At 34.5% G+C, this 24780-nt stretch overlaps 1 protein-coding gene across 17 annotated transcripts in view; it reads left to right on the forward strand.

Moving 5' to 3' along the window:
• ATP2C1 (ATPase secretory pathway Ca2+ transporting 1) overlaps window positions 1–24780 on the forward strand; it is a 164104-nt gene that overhangs the window by 88739 nt on the left and 50585 nt on the right. For all 17 annotated transcript variants that reach the window (XM_009446464.3, XM_001146246.6, XM_009446471.4 and 14 more), the window contains 7 exons: window positions 318–426; window positions 12525–12680; window positions 13716–13784; window positions 14808–14883; window positions 17955–18021; window positions 22649–22773; window positions 23626–23723. In XM_009446464.3, the coding sequence (XP_009444739.1) occupies window positions 318–426; window positions 12525–12680; window positions 13716–13784; window positions 14808–14883; window positions 17955–18021; window positions 22649–22773; window positions 23626–23723 (700 nt within the window). The remainder of the gene's footprint in view (window positions 1–317; window positions 427–12524; window positions 12681–13715; window positions 13785–14807; window positions 14884–17954; window positions 18022–22648; window positions 22774–23625; window positions 23724–24780) is intronic.

Raw genomic sequence — 24780 nt, forward strand, 5'->3', positions numbered from 1 at the left:
GTGTGTGTGCGCGCGCGCGCGCGCGTGTCCATGCGCAAGTGTGTGCTAAGCCCTGTTCTGGGTATAGTGATTCACAATCAAACAGACCCAGGTGATTCAAAAGGTTGCTTCAATTTGCACATTTTACATTTGAACAAATAATTTGTTTTTCAAGTGATTTTCTGTCATCTTGGCATCTTAAGTGTTTAGAAACAGTCTTTTTCTTGGTTCTTATATTTGCCTTTTCCTCAGACAAGCCTACTGGAAATAATTTTTTAAGACAAGTTGCATGAATTTTTTTTTTTTTTAACCATGGTTGTTTCTATTTCATGTTACAGTGTGCGTGAAGGAAAATTGGAGCATACACTTGCCCGAGACTTGGTTCCAGGTGATACAGTTTGCCTTTCTGTTGGGGATAGAGTTCCTGCTGACTTACGCTTGTTTGAGGTAAATTTGGGATCTGATTGTAATAAGTGAAAATACGTGGATGTAGATTAAAGGATAAACATTACTAGTTTTAAGGAATTAACACATAGTTGATTTGAACCACTTGGTATTCTACTTTAAAATGTGACATATATAAACTTTTTTTTTTCCTTAAAATGTATCTGTCTCTACTGTAACATCTTTTGAGGTGTTTGTTTAGTGAATCAGCAGATCTTTATAGAAACCTGCATATTAGGGACTGTGGGAGATACAAAGATGATATGATAGAATACTTGTGACTTGGGAACATACTATGTGTACACAAATTACTCACCATAAAATAGAACTCAGTAATTGAGTAAGAGAAGTTCAAAGAATAGGATATAGACATTTAAAGAAGGGAGAGGTTCCACCTGATTTGAATGAGATCACAATATGCCTCAGACCACATGGCTTTGGCAGTGATAATTGAAGAGTAGTACTGGACAAAGATGGGGAAGACAATGAAGCCACACCATTCAAATCACTATGAACATTCCAGTGTATGAAACTCTGTTGGGACATGGTAAGGGTAGAAAACGTGTGATGGAATCAGATTTCAGAGGCCTTGGATACTAGGCTTAACTTCAGATTTTTTTGGTTAGGAGTTACCTTTTGAGGCTCCTGTGCAGTTGCTAAATAATGTTATCCTTAATCTGGCTACAGTGTGTAGAATAGATTGAAGAACTGGAAAATGGAGATAGGCACCTAGTTTAACAGGCTTTCAAAACCCATTAGTATGCAGGTCTTATCCACCATTGGAATTAAGCTGTTTGTTAACACCTGCAGAGCAGTCAGTCTTTAAATACTATGGCCAAAAGTATGAGTGTTCTCATAGATGCTGTAGAAGGCCTGAAAAACCTTTCAGACTATAATAAGAACAAACTTGGCTTAATCTTTAAGCAGAGGCCTTTTTTCCAAATATTTGAAATTTATCCTTAGAAAGCTACTGGATTGCTTTAATTGGGTGACTAGGAATAATTGATAATATTGCAAGTGTTACTAATTTTACTTCATTATCCTTTTTCTCCTCTTTGAGGTCTTTTTAATGTTAATTCTTTTCTACTCTTCTTTCCTTCAGTTCCTAATATTTTGCCGATGACAATACCTTGAATTATTCTTCCTCAGAGATTAAGTAGTCTTGTCACTTGGCATAAGTTTTCTTCCCCCTCCCCCAGAAAACCCTAATTTAAATTCATGGAGTTCATGCCATTCTTTATTCTGGGCTGCTTCTCTTCCAGTTGAGAAGCAGAACTTCTCATTGGGATAGTTAGAAGATGGTGTTTCTCATTTGCATGGTTTGAGAAATATAATGATAGAAACTTCAAAACACTGTTAGTGCTTGCTAAACTATTTTAGGGTTTTCATTTAACTAAGGGTTAATTGACTTGACAGTTAATTATTTCAAAGTTCACATGTAAACAGGAAAGAAAACCTGTCAGTATGGATTAGTATGTATTTTATCTACTCAGCAAATATATATTGAAAACATTGTGAATTTTTTATTTTTGTTTTTGAGATGGAGTCTCACTCTGTTGCCCAGGCTGGAGTGCAGTGGTGCGATCTCAGCTCACTGCAGTCTCCATCTCCTGGGTTCAAGCAATTCTCCTGCCTCAGGCTCCCAATAGCTGAGATTACAGGTGCCTGCCACCACGCCTGGCTAATTTTTTAGTATTTTTAGTAGAGACGGGGTTTGGCTGTGTTGGCCAGGCTGGTTTTGAACTCCTGACCTCAGGTGATCCACCTGCCTCAGCCTCCTAAAGTGCTGGGATTATAGTCGTGAGCCACCGCTCCTGGCCGACATTGTGAATTTAATAAGAATTATAAGCATATGTCTTGTGGAGTAATTTATTAGTTATTATTGTTTTCCCCCTACTTGTTAACTTTGCAAGCACTTCATCAGCACGTTTTATTCTGCAGTACTGTAGTTAGGTTGATTTTGTTCTAGTTAATCCACTTTTACGTATATAGTTGAACATTTTTTATTCTCTCTACCTTAATTCTGCCATATTTGTTTTGCCTGTTACTTGCTACCCCAAACAGACTTTTGCAACTACTTTGACTGCAGATTGAAATAACTTTCCTTAAAGAGTTGGGGGTCTTTTATCCATCTAAATTTAAATGTACTGACTTAGGATATAGGCTGATAAAGTCAGTTTCTCTTCTGGACACAGAAGCTGCTAGTTTTTTGAAAGTAAATTGGCTTATTGGAGTTTTGTTGGCTCAGTTTGGCTGTGGTGATCTTTGGATAATTTTGTAAGGCTAGCTGGTCATTTGATACTACTGTATGAAATAAACTGTCATTAGGGTTTAAAGGAACCAGAAAACTCCTTAGTCAGCTTTGGGATATCACTAATTTCTTCCAAAGCACATAGATTTCACTTTAGAGAAAGCAAGTCTGTGAACTTCTGCTATGTAGTTAGTTCTCTTACAGACTAGGCCTAAAGCCACAGTTGCAACTTTAGTGTCATCATTTTGTAACTGTCATAAATTTTAGTGCTTTCAGAGTTTGACTGTAAACTTGCCTGGGTCCTTAGCAGCTTCTTGTTAGCACATTCAGTGACTTGACTGTTGTACAACTTTTATCTGGTACAACTTTTATCTTCATAGGTTGTGTCTTAGCTTGGGTTGCTTTAACAAAATACCATGCCATTTATTTTTCACAGTTACGGAGGCTGGAAGTTCAAGGTCAAGGTCTGGCAGGGTTTGGTTTCTGGTGAGGACTGTTGCTAGCTTGAGATGGCTATCTTCTTGCAGAGTCCTCACGTGGCGGAGACAGCAATTTCTCTCTCTTCCTCTTATACGGCCACTAATGGCATCATTAGGACTAGCCTCATGACCGCATCTAACCCTAATTACTTCCCAGGGCCCCATCTCCAAATACTATAACATTGACTGTAGAGCTATATAGCATGTGACTTTTTGGGATACATAGTTAAGACTGTAACAGGTTGAGACTGCCATTTTGTTTATACTTTTTAAAGACTAATATTAATAACTTAAGGAATTGTGTAGTTTTTCCCTTGCCTGTGTCAGGTTTTCAGAAGCCAGTGGTTGAGCCAAGGTAGTTTTCCCTTGGTATCCACTGAGGATTGGTCCTAGTAGATCCACAGAGAGCAAAATCCAAAGATGCTCAAGTCCTTTACATACAATTGAGTAGTATTTATATATAACCTCTGCACATTTTTCTGTATACTTTAATTCATCTCTAGATTACTTATAACTCCTAATAAAATATAAATGCTATGTCAACAGTTATTATACTATATTTTTAAAAGTTCGTATTTTTTTTACTGTTGTTTTTTTTTATTATACTTTCTTTGAATATTTTCTGCCTGTGATTGGTTGAATCCACTGCTACAGAGGGAGGACTATAGTTGGTGGCAGTGGCCTTTCCAGCAGGAGCCTGAGAGGCACTGATGGAGCTAGGACAGTAAAACTTAGAGGAATTGAGCTTTGGGCATGTTATTTGTTTTTTTTCCCCCCGAGGGTTTTTATTTTAACTTTTAGTGTTGAGAAGAGGCACCACTGGCCAATTACTTGATGATAACCAATGGATTGGTCAGACAATGACTTTAGATGAAGCAATCTTATTGACTATGTATGCCTGGATAACAGTACATTTTATTTTTATTTTTATTTCATTTATTTATTTTTTATTATTATACTTTGTTTTAGGGTACATGTGCACAACATGCAGGTTTGTTACATATGTATACAAGTGCCATGTTGGTGTGCTGCACCCATTAACTTGTCATTTACATTAGATATATCTCCTAATGCTGTCCCTCCCCCCTCCCCCCACCCCATGACAGGCCCCGGTGTGTGATGTTTCCAACCCCGTGTCCAAGTGTTCTCATTGTTCAATTCCCACCTATGAGTGAGAACATGTGGTGTTTGGTTTTGGGTCCTTGTGATAGTTTGCTCAGAATGATGGTTTCCAGCTTCATCCATGTCCCTACAAAGGACAAGAACTCATCCTTTTTTATGGCTTCATAGTATTCCCTGCTGTATATGTGCCACATTTTCTTAATCCAGTCTATCATTGAACAGTATGTTTTGCCTTTGTGAAAACACAGCGTGTTTTTGGTGTTGTTCCAGGTAAAGTCTATATCAATATTTGGATAAAGAACTCTTTGTAAGAAAAAACAGCGTGAGGGTCAGATGGAAAAAGGTTGTGGGTTTTTTTTTTTTTTTTTTGGTCTTTTGAAAATATTTTACTTCTCTCAGCTATAACTTTCTAAGCCGAATAATACATCGCTTGAAATGATAGCAAGATTTTCTTTCATTTGAAGTTCTGAATAAGTCCGTTGACACTTTGCTTTGTGGTTCATGTGCTTATAGTTGGCCCCCATCATTTTTTTAAACCTATTTTTGATCTGATGATTTTCTAAATGTATCAGACTTCTTTCAGAGAATTACCACTTGGGCTAGCAGCCAAGATTAAGCTGTTTTTATGATACTGGATTATCAGACCATTTTAATCTGGGCAGAAAGGTTAGTTCTATTAGGAGTTAGGGTCTAACTGGGGCCAAGCTCAGGAATTCAAACTTAAGAACACGCCAGTGGGCATTATATTGTGAGCCATTTTTTAATCTCATGAATCCTTGTACTTTGTTATAGTATAGCAGTTTGGCTCAGTGAGTAGTTTCTGGTGTTTTCAGGGCTTGTTCCTTTCTGTTCCCTAGTTCTAAGGAGAAGTAAAAACCAAAGATAATGGGCATCATTGAGCCAGCACAGATATACTTTAGCTACCTGCCACCTGAAGGAGTCAGAAATAATCTCCTTGACTGGAACCCCATGTAGCCATTATGTTCCTATCTGTGAGGCTCACATTCTTGCCCAGTCTGTTGTTAAGACCCGCTAACAAGCAGCTTCCTCCACGTTGGGTAAATCCATTACTGGAGCAATCACTCTGTGTCAAGCATTCTGATTTCCTGAGTTAATAAAATACATGTTCCATTTACTCAATGAAAAAATACTCTGGTAAAACCCAGGTTACAATTCTGATTTGGTTTGGTATGCTTTTTCAAAAAAGAATGTTTTCAAATATTTGATAAAATGTAAGCATGTAGTGATATTTTAAATTTACTTATGTTGGTAATGAAGCTAATTTAGGCAATTGTAATCCATTTCTTAGGAAATCAGTCTGTTATGAAACCATTTTCGCCATTTAGCACATATTTGAAAACCATGTACAGCACATTGTATCAGGCTTCAGGGCTTAGAAGTGAAAAAGACAGTTTGTGCCCTCTCCATTGGCAGACACCAGCTTGCAAACAACTGTGATTCAAAGAATGATATGTGTCTGCTCATGAAATGAATTGACCATGTGAGCCTAGGCAAGCCGCTTGATTTTTTCAGGCCTGTTTTGTCACTGTGACACAGAGTTGCCCTAGAGCAATGCATTCCGACTTCTAATGTGCCTAGGAATCAGCTGGGCTCTGTTTTGGCAGGTGTAGGGTGGGGCCTGAGATTACGCATACTTAACCAGCTCTTAGACCATGCCAAAAGCACTGGTCCATCCACCACATTAAAAAAAAATTATTAAAACAGCTTTTTTGAGATATAATGTGCATATCATACAGTTCACACATTTAAGGTGTATCATTCAGTGGTTTTCAGTATATTCACAGTTGTACATCCATCACTACAGTCTAATTATAGAGCATTTTCATCACTCTCAAAAGAAAACCCTTACCTTTTAGCATTCATTCTGTATTTTCCCTGCCTCTAGCAGCCACTAATCTGCTTGCCACTGAAATACATGTGCCTATTCTGGACATTTCATATAAGTAGAATCATACAATATGTAGTCTTTTATGTCTGGCCTCTTTCATTTAATGTAATGTTTTTAGGTACTTCATTCATGTATGTCATTGTTTTTTACTGCCAAATAATTTTCCATTGTAAGGATTTATATCACATAGTTGGTGAATTTAATCCATTTACACTTACAGTGATTACTGATAGGAAAGGACTTCTGTTGTTACTTGTTTTCTATTTGTGTTATCTTTTTATGTTCCTCAGTTTCTCCATTGTGCCCTTCTTTGTTTTTTTTTCCACGCCCCTCCAATTGATTTTTTTTGATGTACCTTTTTTATTCCCTCAAATTATTTTCTGTGCATACTGTTTACTTATTTTCTTAGTGATTATATGTGGATTACAGTGAACATCCTAATCTTATAACAATCTAGTTTGAAGTGATACTAACTTTGCTTCAGTAGCATACAAAATCGTACAGCCCACACCTCCCTCATCTTTGTTATTTTTGCAAATGACATCTTTATGCATTCTGTGCCCATTAATATAGATTTATAAGCATTTTATGCATTTATAAGTTTTAATTATATAGGAAGCAAACACAGGAGTCACGAACTCAACATACAATAATACTGACTTTTATGTTTACCTACATAGTTAGCTTCATTGGAATTCTTTATGTCTTCATATGGCTTTGAGTTACTTTCTACTTTCTTATTTCAGCCTAAAGGGCTGTCTCTTAGCATTTCTTATGAGTCAGGTCTGACTAGTGATGAACTCTTTTTGCTTTTGTTTATTTAGGATTTTAAAAATTTCTCCTTCATTTTTAAAAGATAATGTTGCCAGATAGAAAATTATTGGTTGACTTTTTTTTTCCTGAATATTATAAATGTCTGCTCTTTTTGGCCTCTGTAGTTTCTGATTAGGATTATTAATCTTAATGAAAATTCTGTTATGTGATAAGTTGTTTCTGTGGCTGTTTTCAAGATTCTGTCTTTATCTTTCAATGGTTTGATTATAATGTGTTTAATTGTGGATGTCTTTGAGTTTATTATATTTGGATTTCATTGAGCTCCTTGGTTGTGTAGATTTATATCTTTCATCAAGTTGGGGAAGTTTTCAGCCATTTTATCTTCAGCTATTCTTTCTGTCACCTTCTCTTTTTTCCTTCTGAGATTGTACTGGCATACCTCATTTTATCATGCTTCAAAGATAATGCATTTAAAAAAATATATTAATAGATTTGTGGCAACCCTGTGTCAGGCAAGTCTGTTGGCACCATTTTTCCAACAGCATGGTGCTTACTTTGTATCTCTGTGTCACATTTTGGTAATTCTCACAGTATTTCGAACTTTTTCAATATTATGTCTATTATGGTGATCTGTGATCAGTGATCTTTGCTGTTACTGTTAAAATTGTTTTGGGGCATCATTAACGATGTTCATGTAAGACTATAAATGTAATGAGTAAATGTTGCGTGTTTTCTACTGCTGCTCTGCCCGACTGCTCTTTCCCTCTCCTTGGGCTTTCCTGTTCTCTGAGAAACAGCAATATGGAAATTAAGCCAATTAATAACCCTACAGTGGCCTCTTAAGTGTTCAAGTGAAAGGAAAAATTGCATGTCTTTCACTTTAAGTCAAAAGCTAGAAACGATTAAGCTTACTGAGGAATGCATGTCAAAAGCTAAGGTAGGCTGAAGGCTAGGCCTCTTGCCTCAAACAATTAGCCAAGTTGTGAATGCAAAGAAAAAATTCTTGAAATTAAAAGTGCTATTCCAGTGAACACACAAATGATAAGAAGTAAAACATTCTTATTGTGGATATGAAGAAAGTTTGAAAGGTTTCGATAAAACATAAAAGCAGCCACAATATTTCCTTAAACCAAACCTAATCCAGAGCAGGACCCTAACTCTCTTCAGTTCTATGAAGGCCGAGAGAAGTGAGGAAGCTACCAAAGAAAAGTTTGAAGCTTGCAGAGATTGGTTCATGAGGTTTAAGAAAAGAAGCCATCTCTGTAACATATAAGTGCAAGATGAAGCAGCAGATGTTGATGGAGAAGCTGCAGCAAGTTATTCAGAAGATGTAGCTAAGATCATTGAGGAAGGTGGTTGTACCGAACATTTTCAATGTAGATGAAACAGCTGTATCTTCTGAATAACTTTTTCTGTATACTCGAATCAGAAAGTTAGCAATTTATGTAAGCATCTACCACGGGATAAAATTAATTTCATATATCGTTTTCAGTAATACATAACATAACACTTGGTTGGTTTGGCTTTGAGTGTTAGTAAGTTAAATACATGAAGATTTTAAATTACATTTTTCTTCATTTGCATAAACAGTGAGGTATGTTAATTTTTGAGAGCAGAAGTAAGAAATTTTATCATGATCAGGCAGCTACAGGTGAATATTTTGGAAGATTGTTTTCTGGGGAGAGAAATCCATTTCTAATCTGCTTTTTAATGATTTGCTTTTAATTCTAGACTCGAGAGGTGATTGCCTTATCAGTGTACCATATGTCAAACCGTTCTTTAGCTTAAGAACTTATTTGTAGCTGCCAGTTGTTCCATATTAACCTGAATTTTTAAAAGTACTTTCTGCCTTTCAGGAAACCTTTGTGACTGGCATTTGATTTCTTTCTCTCTAGTGTTTTATGGGAATAATAATCTTGTGAATTTTCCAATCATTTTTATTGTGTACATGTTAAATATTTAGACTGTGGATTATATAGTCGTCTTGATTCTTATTTATATTCTGATTTTTGAACTGCTTTATAGCATATTCACACCTCCACCAGACTGCTTGAAGAAGAATGAAAGTGAAAATCAGTTTTCTTGTTCATTAACAGGTCTTCTGAGGGTTTAATACTTAAACTTTTAGCTGGGTGTCATGGGGCTGGCTGATTCTTTGATTTCACTTTATCCTACCTTTCCCTCTCTCATGAATGCAATGAATAATGACTCTAATATCTTTCTTCTCAGATGAATTAAATTGTGACTTTATTAAACTGTAATAGGCTTGCCTAATTTATTAAATTCCACCTTTTCTTTCCCTCTACTCCCTCAAAACTACTTCCTAGGAAAACTCTTGCAATCACTATTAAGAGAAGATAACTTGTGACTTAGTATTCGTATTCAACAGATAGTTGAAATCTTTGCAGATTGGGACATTGTAAGATTTAGACAAATTTCGTGATCATTTGAGTTTTAGTTGCAAATTTATAATGATATAGGAAAAAATTAGGGTCCTGAGCTCCTTTTTCTTCCACATCAGCTTGTCTGTTCCACCAGACAAGGGCTCTCTTAAGTGATTGTTGTTCTGAGGCTGAAACCAAAGAGCTAGGTTGCTGACAGAGCCATGAAATCATGCTTTTCTCTTTTTAAAAACAACAGATTAAAAAAAAAAAATTCCTTCTCTGTTAGTCACTTCATGTTAGTATTTATCCATGTTTAAGATTTACATTTAAAGCAAAAGTCTTCAAAGGGAAAACATGAGTTTTACTTCTCTTACAGAAGGAATTCTGTAAATTTCTACAAGTATTTTTAAATATTAGTGGGTCTGTTTTCTAATTAAGATCTTGGAAAGTTACGTGCAACTCTGATTGTTGTAACAAGCATTAAATATGAGCTTGCTAAATAAAATGAACCTTACATAAATTTACTTGTAATTCAGATAATACATAATTTTTTACATATCTTTGCTTTATGTGTTATACTGTCTTTTTCTATAAGTGGTTACAAAATTGGGGAGGAGAAATAATTTGCAGATTGATCCTCTAAATAATTAAGAGGAATCTGGAGTTAAAGTCTTTCAACACTGGAATTTTATCTGCATAGCGTTGTACCTCTATAACGTTGGATGAGTAACCTTTCAGTGCCTGTAAAACAGATAATAATAGTAATTACTTGCCTCATAGGAGTTGTTAGTAGGATTAAATGTGATAATTTAGCATAGATATGTAGCATAGTGCCTAGCAGATGGTAAGCAATGAAATGTCAGCTGATTTTTAGTATTGGCATTATCTTTGAAGAAGGGCCCATTTTAAGATCTGTTTCTCTTACCTTGCTAATAAATGTGTTAGTGTGAAAAGTTAAATAGTTCCAAGGTTAACGTGGAAATAAAAGTCAAATAAATATGTTCCTTTAATAAAGAAAAATTCACTTGCCTTTGAACATGACAGGTGTTTTTTAAATCTTCAGTTGTGTTAAGGTAATGAACTCAGATTTATTAACTGGTTTGTGTTTGTATACACAATTAATGTTAAATGCAAAATCCTTTAAAGTCTAAATGACTATTGATCTGTATTTTAAAGAATAATTTTTGTAAGCTTATTTTGATACTAAAATGCATTCCATTGTCATATTATCTAAACTTCTGGGAAATGCTAGCACAATTTTGTCTCTTTGGAGTTATGTTTATTTTCATGATGAATATTTTAAAACTTAACAATCTATTGTAAACTGTAATTTTTGCAGTTATATGTTTGCCTAACACACAAACACACCAAGCATGTTCCTGTCCCCAAGGTCTTTGTACTTTCTGTTGCCTTTACATGAAATCCACTCTCCCTAATTATGGCCCAGCCTTGGAGCTCTCAGGTCTGTCAGGGCTCTGCAGAGGATTACCTGGTTTTGGGGAATGTTTTCTTCTAAAATGTGGCTCTATCTTTATTATGTTTGTTGTTTTCCCCCTACCTGGCATTATGTTATATACTCTTGCTTGTTTAAAATCACTTTCCCATTAATATCCAAGGGTAGAAACTTTGTTTCATTCACTGCTGAGTATCCTACTGTGTATGATAAAGCACAGGGCCTGGCACATTGTAAGCAGTAATAAATATTTGTTAAGTGAATGTAGGAATGTTGTTGATCAAATTAAAACAGTTTTGTTGAGGAGATGAAGATTCTGTGAACCAATTTTTAATAATCATTTTACATGAGGTTATTTGAGGTTTTTATGCTCAGAAGTGAACCATTTGAAAAGATGTAATTTATAACTTTTCACCCCCCACCAAAAGAAAAGAAAAAGAAGATTTAAATTTAGAATACTTGGTACATAGTGTGAACTGAGAGTTAAGAAAGGCCTGATTGAGAATACTGACTCAGCCTAAAATAGCAGTGATACTGTGCAGTAATTTATCCTGTTTTCTTACCAGGAGCTTGCTCAGTGCCTAACACTGATAGTCAATAAATGTTTGTTGGGTGAATGAATGAGCCTGTAAAATCAGTAAAGTCATGAACTAATTCCTAGTTTCTTACAGAGTATCCTAAGGACCCTTGAATAAATGCTTCTGGAATAAAATGGATGGAAATTTGCAACAGAATCACCTGGAGGGCTTGTAAATACTGTCTGTTAGGTTTACTTTTTCCACCCTGTGTTTGAGGTGGAGCAAAGGACTCTTAACTTCTAACAAGTTCTGAGGTAGTGGATGTGATGCTGTCCTCCTTTCAGAAGCTTTGCTGTATATCTGTATTCCTGTTGAGGTGATTCATGTTAATGTATTGAAGGTTTTGAGAGCACTGCAGTAGAGGAAGCTGTTTAACTCTTAACTATTTCTGACTTACTTGGCCCTAGTCCTCTCCCTCACTTGTTTGTATGTATGTATGTATGTATATATGTATGTATGTGTGTATGTATCTATACTCATAAAATTGTTTTTTTTTTCTTTTTTCTGTATGCTTGGGTAGGTAAATACTGTGTCAGGAGTGAAGCCTTCAAAACTGAGCCCTGTTGCAGAGTTGGAAGATATTATGATAGTTATGATCTGCATGAAAACATTTGTACACATTTTTGAGTCTTGCAAATTGTAATTTGGAATAAATGGCATGTATAACAAGAATGATTTTATGAAAATTGATTCCAAAATGATGAAATGATTTCTAAGTAACATTTTTCCCCTTTATTCATTTATCACTTTCAGTCATCGTCGATGGTTTTAATCTGCCAAGCCATATTTCCAGAACTTTAGGTACTTGACAAAATTAGGAAATAATATTTTGTCATGAAAAGTTGAGTTTTCTCTAGATGAAGATTGAGTCTTAGCTAGTGTCAAGTTTTTCCTAGTTGTATTTTCAATTTTAGGCTAATCTAGTCTCATGGTACAGCATTCTACTTTGCATGTCTTAGATTTTGTTGACTTAATTGTATTTTAAAATATGATTGTACTGATTCTGGTCTTTTTAGAGTGATGGTTTTGATACAAGATGTGGCTAATCAATGGAAAAGGGATATTTGAGGAAGAAGTGATGATGGTTTTGAACTCTAGAGATGTTAAATGTAGCACAAAATTTGAATCTGGGATTCTTTATGTTCCCTAAGGCTGTGGATCTTTCCATTGATGAGTCCAGCTTGACAGGTGAGACAACGCCTTGTTCTAAGGTGACAGCTCCTCAGCCAGCTGCAACTAATGGAGATCTTGCATCGAGAAGTAACATTGCCTTTATGGGAACACTGGTCAGATGTGGCAAAGCAAAGGTAAATTTTTTTCCTGATTTGAAAAAAGCAGTTCCTTTGTTTGAAACTATTTTCTCAATTATTTTTTGCTGATTTTATGTGGAATTTTTCAAATACATGACAAAGGATAAAATTGAACTTAACCCTTTACATCTATTTGTGAAACTGGGGAGAATCTGTGTCCCCGAAGTATAATATTTCCGTAGTTCTGCTATTTCCCAGATAATGGATAATCCTCAATACCTGTTTCTTTTTAAAGAGAGAAACAGTGTTTTCATGGATGTGTTTATTATTAAATAAATTTTAATTTAGTTAATATGATACTGGCTATAATAATCTGACTATATGTTGCTCACCTGTTGATCGATTTCAAATGCTTCCTTTCCTGAATTCTGATACTCCACCAGTGCAAAAGACACCATTCACTAGGGGTAAAAAGAAACTATATTAAATGTCTCCTATTGAGTATAATACATATTTGTATTTCAGAAATACTAATATAGGCAAAAAATAGGCCTCAGAATTGAGTCTGCTATACGTTTTTTTTTGAGACGGAGTCTCACTTTGTCGTCCAGGCTGGAGTGCAGTGGCGTGATCTTGGCTCACTACAACCTTCACCTTCCAGGTTCAAGTGATTCTCCTGCCTTAGCCTCCTGTGTAGTAGGGATTACAGGCATATCCCACCATGCCTGGCTAATTTTTTGTATTTTTAGTAGAGATGGCATTTCACCATGTGGGCCAGGCTGATCTCGAACTCCTGACCTCAAGTGATCCACCCACCTCGGCCACCCAAAGTACTGGCATTATAGGCGTGAGCCACAGCACCCGGCCAGCAATACGTTTAATGTAATGTTTGTTTCCAGAGTTTAAATCATAAGGGGCAAATGCTAATGACAGGAACATAAAAAAGTAAATTTGCTGAGGAAATCTTAGGAGTGTGTATGTTAGACATCTTCACTGTAGGTAAGACTTTGAAAGTTGTTGGATGTGTGTGTGTATGTGTTTTGGTTTACATTTCATCTGGATGTAAATGTATTTTCCTGTTTTTCCCCTTAGGGTGTTGTCATTGGAACAGGAGAAAATTCTGAATTTGGGGAGGTTTTTAAAATGATGCAAGCAGAAGAGGTGAGTACTTAATATGTTAATGATGTATTTGTTCCAAATCTGAAATTCTTCATTGTAAGTAGAGAATGTTGGATTATTTTATATACTATTGAGAGCAGTATTTTATTCAGAATGGAAATCAGTTGTCTCTGTTTAGAAACATAATTGGAAAGCCTGTAATTGAAAAGGTCTAAATTGATGTTGTTAGTATTCTAAAGGATTTTGAGCTTTACTCATTGTTTATAGCAGAAAAAGGCTTATAGCCACTTATTTGTAGATCTTATTATTTTCAGAAATTAGTGTTGTGGTAATTTTAAGGATTAGTAATTAGTATGTTTGTACCTTGGAATATGTCTTCTATCAAATTTTTTCAACTTCACATAATTCCAAGTAAGGGTGGCAGGGAAAAGATTGCCAAGTAAAATAACCTACAAGATATTCTCGGCTAAAAGTATTAAAGATGAGTTCATTTTAAATACTTTCTTATTATAAAAAGAAGCTGCATTCTGCAAATATCATGTTCTCCCCAAATCCTCTGGATTTCTCAGGTAACCTGCCAAAACTCCAGTATGCGATGCAAAGTGGGAACTCATTCCAAGAGGCGTGGCAGTGAAGGGATGAATAGAGAAGAGGGTTAGCAGTTGAGGGGGGATTAAAAGACCTGGGTTACTAGCATGTTTGTGGATACCAAAAGGGGAAAATTGGAAAAGCAAGTGAGAGAGCAGCTGATGGTAATGAAGTCCTGCAGTGGTTGGTAGGAGGGAGAACAGATTTTTCCTCAAAAGGAAGCATAGAGAGAACGGACCTTTTCAAATAATAAACAGGTTTTTAAAAATAGAGAATTTCTGTTCCTCACTGTGTGACCTTGGGCATTGTGTAAAATCTAAGTCTCAGTTTTCTCAGTGAAAGTGATTATTTACCTTATGGGAGAGTTGTATGGTTAACTTAGGAATTGCTTTGTCAAGCACTTAGCAAGCCCCTGGCACTTGATAAAGCTTAGTAAATATAGCTAATTGTGGTGACACTCTTCTTCAATTTATCAAGGCACCAAAAACCCCTCTGCAGAAGAGCATGGACCTCTTAGGAAAACAACTTTCCTTTTACTCCTTTGGTATAATAGGTAAGAGAAGAGTGAGTATGTATATATTTTTATTTGAGTTTTGTTTTTTGAATGTGAAGGGTGGTGGTATTCTAGTTTTATTTATTGGCTTTTCTTTTTTTTATTAAGTTTAATACTTTTTAAAATTATAAGACTACTAGTAGCCATTGTTCATTTCAACAAAGAAAAAATAGAACTCTGATTCTTGTAATCAGAAAATATTTCTTGAAACATTTTAGTATTTGTCTTTCTAGTCTTCAACAAGAATGTAATACGATAGTTTTATGGACTGCTTTTCTATTTTTATTTCACATATCCTGTCATAAAACTCTTGTCATTAAATTGATGGTCACATAAAACAAACGTAAAGGTTGTATAGTTTTCTATTTTGTGGGAAAACATATAAGAAGACCTCTTCTAGACATTTAGGATTTTTTGAGGTTTTTTTTTGTCATATAAATACTTCTTTAGTGTGGTGTCTTCTGGTAAATACCTCTCTTTTTTAAGGAAAAATTCTTAGAAATAAAATTATTTAGTCAAAGGGGATCCATATAACTTTTAAATTTTTGGCCAGCTTTAAGTATTGTCATTAACTTCAACTGTAAATAAAAGAGTTCTCATTATTTGATTTCACAGTTCATTATTAGGGAAACCGAATGCTTTGTCATGTGTGGGTTGATCATTTTTATTTCATTTTATGACCTGCCAACGATTTCTTTTGTCCCTTTTCTTGTGTCTTGAGTCTTAGATTGATAAAAGCTTTTTATATGACTAGATTATCAATCTTTTTGTTGTATAAGTTTTTTTCCCCGTTTAAGTTGCCTTTGAGGCATGTGGAATAAACTTGGTAAGAGGACAATCTATGTAATTAACCATTTATGCCTAGTGTTCCATTATTGGAACGCTAAGCTTGTGGGACTTATATCCTACTGCTCAAGGTCATTGCCAAGGTCTGGTTGCAAAAATTCAAAAAATTGCAACCTCAGACACAAATGGGTTAAAACATCCCCTTTTCCTTGAGATTCTGTTATCACCCTCCTATTGATAATCTCTGCAATTAAGTTGGTTTTGTTCTGTTCCTAAAGATTTTCCCAACCTCATGTTTATAAGAACATTTATTAAAACATTGTTGTATAGTTTTTTATTTTTTAAATTTTACTATTTTATTTAAAATTTATTTTAGTACATGGCTTAAGGCAGAGTTTTAACTTTTTTACTCAAGTTAATTATCCCATTAATTCTGTAATCCAGTCTTTATTCATTGGATTGAAGTCACGTTTTTATCACACATTAAGCACTTGCATTAATTTTGGAGTCTTTTCTCCTTTAATTTTCTTACCATGTTAATTATTCCAGCTAGTTTAGTATTTCAAAGTCAGTAATACAATTTTTTTATTTGAGATGGAGTCTCATTCTTGTTGCTCAGGCTGAAGTGCAATGGCGCAATCCAGGCTGACTGTAACCTCCACCTCCTGGGGTTCAAGTGATTTCCCTGCCTCAGCCTCCTGAGTAGCTGGGATTACAGGTGTGCGCCACCACACCTGGCTAATTTTTTTATTGTATTTTTAATAGGGACGGGATTTTACCACATTGGCCAGGCTGGTCTCAAACTCCTGAACTCATGTGATTGCCCACCTCAGCCTCCCAAAGTGCAGGGATTACAGGACTAATGCAATTTTAAAGCAATATTTCTGTTAATACAATATTAGTTGAAATAACTTTGTAAATAGTAATTCTGTTTATCCATCTATCTTCATTGTAAACATAAAGTAGAAGGTAGGAAGTTATCTTAGTTGTTTTTGTTTTACTGGTGTGTATGCCCTCATAACTTCTTCCGTTTGATTATTGCTCATTTTCTAGAAATTTTATAGTGAATTTGATAGATCGAATGACATTCTAGCCAATTAAATCTTTGTAGTTTCTATTAGCACTATACCATAAACCATTTCAAATTTAGTAATAAATATGTTTCAACTTTACGATCTCTGGTTATATGTTAGTATATTACATTGGACATAATTTTTCTTGCCAAGGTCAAGAGCTAGATCAGGGGTCAGCAACTGTTTTTTTTTTTGTTTTTTGTAAAGAACTAGATAGTAAATATTTTAGTCCATATGGTCTCTGTTGGAAATACTTTACTTTGCCATTAGCATGAAAGCAATCATAGAAAATATGTAAATAAATGAGTGTGGCTATGTTCCAACAAATTTCATTTACCTAAGCAGACAGGAGACCCACAGATTATAGTTTGCTGACCCCTGGTATAATCCTTTGGACATAATTTCTTTCATCATGATAGTATTTGGGATAGGATCTTAGAAGGTTGCTATTTGGATAATTATTCTTTAGTTATATAAAGATGAAAAAAAAACTTGTCTTAAATGTTCATATTGATTTGCAATCTTGAGATAGCTTATTTTATCAAACCTCTCGTGAATCTGTTTGCTTTTTCCTCACAAACCTGCTTGTGCGCCCCTTTCCCCCTATTCTTTTCAAAGATAAAAGGTTTAATTGATTTTTAAATTTTTGAAATGCCATAAAAGTAGTGATTTTTAGATGTTAATGCAGTTGTAGGTGCTTAACGTAAGGCACATCACTTTTTGAGCCAAGTCCTAAGTGTCCCTTTGTGTGTAGTATGGATTTGCTGAGAAGTGTCTGGATATTGTGTTATGGAAAATAAAGTTTTAGGGTTTAATTTTGCATATTTGATATTAAATAGAAGACCTATATGTTTGCTGCCACCTTCTTTTTTTCATTGTATGAACATACTGGTAATTTTTTTAAAAATAATAAAATATTACTGCTTTAAGGGATGGGTAGGAGCAATGTCAACCAAAAGTAAAACTGTGTGTGTGTGTGCATGTGTGGTGTGTGTGTGCACACATGTACGTATGTGAGTATGCACAGCATTCACAATAAGCAGTGTTAACTTTAACCTCCCCTGTTTAATGGATTTTTATAAAATCTTCCAATTGTGATCTGATATGCTTTCCCTTTTTTGTCAAGGGACGTTTTAGATTCCTTCAGCTTGTTCTGTTCCTTCTAGGTGATTGTATGTAAAAGGGAAAAATAAGTATTTAATTATCTTTCAGGAATCATCATGTTGGTTGGCTGGTTACTGGGAAAAGATATCCTGGAAATGTTTACTATTAGTGTAAGGTAAGTCTCAATACTTTATAATTGGAGTCTCTTTTGCCTCTTTTATTTCTCTAATGGACATAGCTTACGTTTTATTACGGAGATCAGTATTACATGGAGCCCATAAGAGTATAACATTGCTACATAAATAGTTCAGAAGTCATATATTAAAATTATCCTTAGAAAAATGAAAATGTATGTATATGGTAATGAAGAAAACCCATACTAGATGTCTGGAATTACTAATGCATTATTGCCTTTTTATATATAAATATACAATTAAGGATTGTCAAATTGAAAACTAGCAGCATGAAAGAGAAAGTTCACAATATAGAAATTGAATAATCAATTTCAGAGGAAAACGAAACATTGAAGAAATGATGACAAATTTAAAAACCAAGTGTTTGTATTTTCAGAGACTTGTGAAGAAACTGCATCCATGAGATAAATTGTTGTAGAAAAGGATCAGAGAACAAAAAGAGTTTTTAGAAATTAAGATTATGATTGTTGAAATTAAAAATTCAATTGTAGGGGTGTAATATAAATTCAAAGAGGTCTCCCCCCAAAAAGAGTAAAAAGTCTTAGAATGAGATAAAATGATGAAGAGGAATAATTTCAGGAAATACCACTTGTAACTAATTGGAGTTTCAAAAATTACATAAGATATGACACACAAGTATTTTCTCAAGCTAAGGCAAAAAGTAAGTCTTTATAGATTGAAAGGATTCACTAAATACCAAGCAGAATGGAAAAAACTTCAACCTTGATACATAGTTGTGAAACTAAAGAAAAAAAGTCAGGTCATCTACAAAGGAAGGGTAACTACGCTGGCATCAGACTTCTCATTAGCAACTGCAGTTTCTACCACAGGGTCTTTTTGGGTTCTTCTAAACATTCCAACTCACAAGACTTTCACAGACCACATCTGATACCTGTGCCCTGAACACAGCAGGGTAACTTCAGGCAGCCTTCTCCTGAGAGTCCGCAGCAGTCCATGTAGCAGTTCACTCAAGTACAAGGAGATAAGGTCAACCTTGTGAGTGTGGGATCTACCTTGGGTTAAAATATCTCGTGTTCTATGAGAGACGTATTTTGAAACATGCATTTCCAGATGCCTGCAAGGGACATGTCTAGTTACAAGTTACTACACTTGAGAAACTCAAAGCTATGATTTCCTATAAGATAATTATAACTTTCCTAGTCCAGAGAGATTTTATTAGTCAGGGGATCCCTTAATCATAGCAGTGTTATCTAGCAGCATACTTGACATATTATTCTTACCAGGTCACTAGGTGAACAGAACTAGAGTTAATCAAATCCAGAAGGGGAAGATTATTTTATTAACTGTTCATCCACAGCAACATCAGATTGCATTAGAATAAGTGGAGCCGTGGTAACAAATTAGGGGGGCAATTGATCATAAATCTGTAAATTAGGCCTAGCCAAAGGATTGGTCCAATTAGTGACAAATAGGTAGGCAAGTACTCAGAACATTCATTTCCTACCCATCCTTATATGAATTCCAGCCAAACAAGGGTGAAAGAAAGGAAGATGATAATAGACATAAGAAAGGGCAAGAACTTACTTAGGCATCTAAGAAAAAGAAATCCTGGTAGACCTCTGTTGTAGGCATATGAAATATTTCAAATATTAGAACAAAAGTCAATGTCTTTCAAAAAGAAAAGTCAAATAGATTACAAGGAATCAGAATGAATAAGAAGTAAAAAGATATTTGTGATATAGTGAAAGAATGTGTTTTTTTTTTCTCAAGGGAGGGGGTGAAAATGCAATTTGAAACTCTTGGTTTAAATTTGTGTTTAAAAACGCCATGGGTTAAATATAAAATACATTTAAAATGGGGAATAAGTTTGAGATATTAAACATTGACATATTATCCACTGGATCATTTTTAGTTTTTGAGGATTTGGGGTTTTTTTTTTTTGAGTTCTGTTTGTACAGATTGACATATCATAACTTCTGTTCTTTCTTCAAGGTCTTCCAAAGGACAAGAAACTTAAAAATTTTCAAATAGAATAAAACTCATTCTATTTTGCAATTCTGTTTTGCAGTATGGATCCATTGGAATCTTTTATAAGTATAAGCTACATTATGGGACCTTTAATGATCCTATTTTTCCTCTTTCTTGAAGTATTTTACAATTTCTTCACCCTAGGAATTATTTTAACAATTATTTGCAAGAGTGCTGAAGATGACTAAAACAATAAGAAAGCAGAAAAATGATGGAATCATTGAGAAGGTTGATGTAATAATAAAGTAAATAATCACTATTCTCTTGTTCTTTAGTTTTCTTATTGTGTTGCCTAAAGTATTGCATCATTTAAGAAGGTGTAAAAGAAGTCTAAAGGCACAATCTTTAGGTTTGTTTGTTACAGCTTTCATTGAACAAAAATGAGAATTCAGAATTTTTCACTTTCTACTATAATGGCAAAGAGAATAATTGACAGAGAAGACTTTTCACAATTATTAGACAAATCAGAAGATCAGTGCAAAGAGCCAAATAGAAGCACTGTAGGCTGTAATGATGTGGGTGAAATTAATAATATAAGTGAAATCTCAAGACTGAGTCTTTGGATGATGATACTCTAGATCTTCTCAAACACCTTAATTTTGATGAGTGAGCAATCTGTTTTTAAGGACAAAAAAGAAACAGGTATTCTCTTCCAGTTAATCATTCTGCAGCAAGGACTCTATCATGTAGTAGTTTTCAGCAAGAATCTGGACCATCTCTTTTAGCTAAACGAATGCATGACCTTATTTCATTCATCTTTTATGATGCTTGTTTATCAGCATTGACTTCATACTGCTTTTAAGTGGAGAAATGCTGAAGGCTGGCATGAATATAAAAGTGATTAAAAGGAAATAGATTATGCAGAAGTAGAAAAATTCATTGGATTCATCATTGTAATTGGTGTTTATAAATCTAAAATTGAAAATGTTTTGCAGTCATGGACCAAAGAAGATAACTGTTCTCTTTTCAACACAATTGGGAGCCATCAGTGGTTTTAGAAGTGTTGCAATTTGACAGAACAAATGCAAGAAAGAAGAACTAGATTAATAAGCTAGCGCCTGTTAGAAATATTTTTTGAAATCTGAAATCAATATTTATAAGATAAATATGTTCCAAGTTCACCAAAAGCAGTAGATGAGCAGTTAGTTGCATCCAAAAGATGTTACCCATTTCAGGTATAGATGCCTTCAAGTCCAGGAATAGTTTTGGGTTATCATTAAAATGAAAATTTAGAGTGAAGTTTTTTTACAGTTTAATTATTCCTCTGCAAAGTTTTGCTAAGATGACTTAAATATAAAAGATTGAAAAGATTCATTGTATCTAGATTGTAAGTGATAATGCCTATTTTTCCTTAATGGAAGCATTTAAAAAAAAAAAAAAGAAAAGAAAAAAGAAAAAAAAGGATTCCATTTGAACTAGGAACATTCTCTTTGAGTAGCCCAAAGGAGAAAAGGAAGTATTAATGATAATACATATTTCTTGACTCTTCAGTGTGTATTGTTTAGCCAATAATGTTGTTGCTTATGTGCTTTCAGCTTTAAAATCAACCAGTAAATAAAGCATGAAAAAGTCAATTACGGTTATAGAAAAGGATGCTAATGTACTAGATTATGCAAAGAAAAAGTTGGTAATGGAAATTAGGAAGTAGAAGCAGCAGAGGGAACAGTGGTAGAATGAAGGGTTAAATTGCTTATGTCCTTATTTCTAGCAGAGTCAAGAGATAGTATTTGGAATGGCACAAAGAAAGACTTGTTATTATTTAATTATAAAAGGCGAGTGAAATAATTCTTTAAACTGTGATAAAATACGCATATTATAAAATTTACAGTTTTAAAGAGTTAATTTGGTGGAGTTAAGTATGGTCGCAATGTTTTACAACTGTTAACCGCTATCTAGATTCAGAACCTTTTCATCAGGCCAGAAGAAAACCCTGTACACATTAAGCAGTCACTCCCCAGTTTTCCTCTTCCCCTAGTCCCTGGCAACCACTCACTAATCTGCTATCTCTATGGATTTGCCTATTCTAGATATTTCATATAAATGAAATGATATAATATGGGACCTTTTGTATCTGTCTTTTTTCACTTAGCATAATGTTTTCAAGGTTTATTCATGTTGTAGCATGTGTTAGTACTTCATTCCTTTTTGTGGCTAAAGTAATACTCCATTGCACGGATGTCACAATTTTACATTTATCAGTTGATGAATATTTGGCCTGTTTCCATCTTTTGGCTATCGTGAATAGTGTTGCCGTGAACATTCATGTATGAGTTTTTGTTTGAACATTTGTAGTTATCTGTATTTTATAGATGAGGACAGTAAACTACAGAGCTAGATTAGTAAGTAGCCCAGGATCACACAAGTAAGAGATGGTGAAGCCAGGGATACAAATCCAGGCAATTTGATGTCAGAACCTACATTTTTTAACCACTGTGCTTAACCTGGCAGCTACTAGGTATCCAGTAAATGTTAACTTCCTCTTCCTTTTGAGAAGTTTATTTTTTAGGTATTGACTATATTAATTTTGCGTTTTATTAAGCTTTAAGTAACATCCAATTTAAATTTTGCTGTGAGTGCTGTTTAACCTACATTTTAATACTTTGTATATGTTGGTTATAGTTTGGCTGTAGCAGCAATTCCTGAAGGTCTCCCCATTGTGGTCACAGTGACGCTAGCTCTTGGTGTTATGAGAATGGTGAAGAAAAGGGCCATTGTGAAAAAGCTGCCTATTGTTGAAACTCTGGGTAAGTCTGTGTTAAGAGCATTCTTATGCAATGATGCGTAAGTTTATGTCAATAGTGAATCATCTCAGAGTTTTACAGTTTTTATCTTAGAGATTTCCATAATGATGTTTGGCTTATGGCAAAATTGGATATGGTTTTAACAACCAAAAAAGGCAATTAAAAATTCCTATCCCTTAGGTGAGGGGACTTGAAGAGAAATCTTTCTACATCATGTTCTAATGCACAAATCATGTTAAGAAAATCCATACAACAACTGAAATCTTGGAGTAAAATTAATAGAATTTTTTTCTTGTGACATGTCAAAGAAGATAATGTATTATTACAGATCCCAAATGTCATACTTGAGTTGAATTTGCCTGTAAGAACAGTAAATTTACAGTAGTTATATTGCTGTAACAAAACTTTATGTGCAATATGCTTTGAAACTCCAAAAATGTACTGAATTTAATTTCTAGTTTGTATTTTAATATCTTCTCCATATATCAGAAGCTGAAATACCTTGAAAAATCCTGATTGAAGAAATTATATGGGTTTATATTTAGAAACTCTCCAAACTTTCTAGAAAAGATGTTATATAAGATCATTACATAAAGCTAATGTGAAGTAGCTTTGTAGAAACTAACTGTATATAAATAAGAACATGTCATCATCTAATTTTTATTTTTAATTTCAGAAACTGTACCTTATGCTGAAACAAGCATAATGAGAGAAGTTAATCTAAAATTAACAATGAGTTTGATTTCTATAAAATTCAGAGAAGTAGGACAGGATTCTAGTCTTTGATTTGTTTTTTAAGTGAACCTATATTTCTCCTTGATTCTTTTGGTGACTTGTAATGATTTAATTCTTTAGGCTGCTGTAATGTGATTTGTTCAGATAAAACTGGAACACTGACGAAGAATGAAATGACTGTTACTCACATATTTACTTCAGATGGTCTGCATGCTGAGGTACTCTATAGGTTTTTAAAAACAAACAAAAACAGTATCCCTTTAAGAAACTTGGTGTTTAACATTCCTAACAGTTCCAGTGTCTTACCTTCAAAAGGGCTGTAAATTAGTAGTGGAGTTATTTTCTCTCTCTGTGATTTTACCAAGTCTTTGTCTCATTCCACTTGTACACTTGTTCAATCCAAAAACTTTGATTCCTCCTTGACATCTCTCTTTCAGTCACCCCTTCATCTATCCATAATCAAATCCTACCAATTTTGACTTCCTAAAGAATTTTCCCAGCCATCTACTTTATAGCCAGCTTCTTTAAGTTACCGCCATTTCTCACCTGCCATTCTGATAAAGCTTTTTGACTGGTCTTTTTCCATTCTTGATGCCCTCACTCCATAAGCAGCTTGAGGGATCTTTTTAGAACCAAATTTTAAGCATGTCACTCCATAAATTAAGGTACTCCAATGGTTTTCCATTGTGATCAGGATCCTGAACTGTGGCGTCTCAAAGCCGTACATGTTCTGTCCCTTATTTTCTCCTCTATCCTTATATGCTACCCTTTGCTTTCTGTGCACCAAGTATACTGGCTTTATAGTTCTTTCGATGTGACACAATTATTCCTACTTTAAGAACTTTGCTGCCTTTGTCACTGTTTAGGATAGTCTAATGCCTCTTCATCCTTTGCACCTTAATTCCAACCCACTTCTTCAGAACACCCAGAAGTGGCCCTATGTTATATGTTGTCTTAGCATTTCATACCTCTTAGTCCTTATCTTAGGTAAAATTTTCTGTCCCTTTTCCCCATTATAAGAGAGCAGGAGCTATATTGCCTAGCACACAGCCTGCTTCATAGTAATAAATACTCGATAAATGAATGAATGAATGAATCACTTTATTTTAACAATTATATATTGATACATTGTCTCTTAAGTGCACATCACTGTGCAGTAGTTCTTCCTGAAGGTGCTTATGGACAGGTCTAATCCTACTCAGTCTATGCAGGATTTTTGACTAGAATGCTCTTAACACTACTTATGTTGGGTACAGTGATTTAAAATGTATTTAT

The sequence above is a fragment of the Pan troglodytes genome, chromosome 2 (assembly GCF_028858775.2).
Source record: "Pan troglodytes isolate AG18354 chromosome 2, NHGRI_mPanTro3-v2.0_pri, whole genome shotgun sequence".
Classification (NCBI taxonomy): Eukaryota; Metazoa; Chordata; class Mammalia; order Primates; family Hominidae; genus Pan; species Pan troglodytes.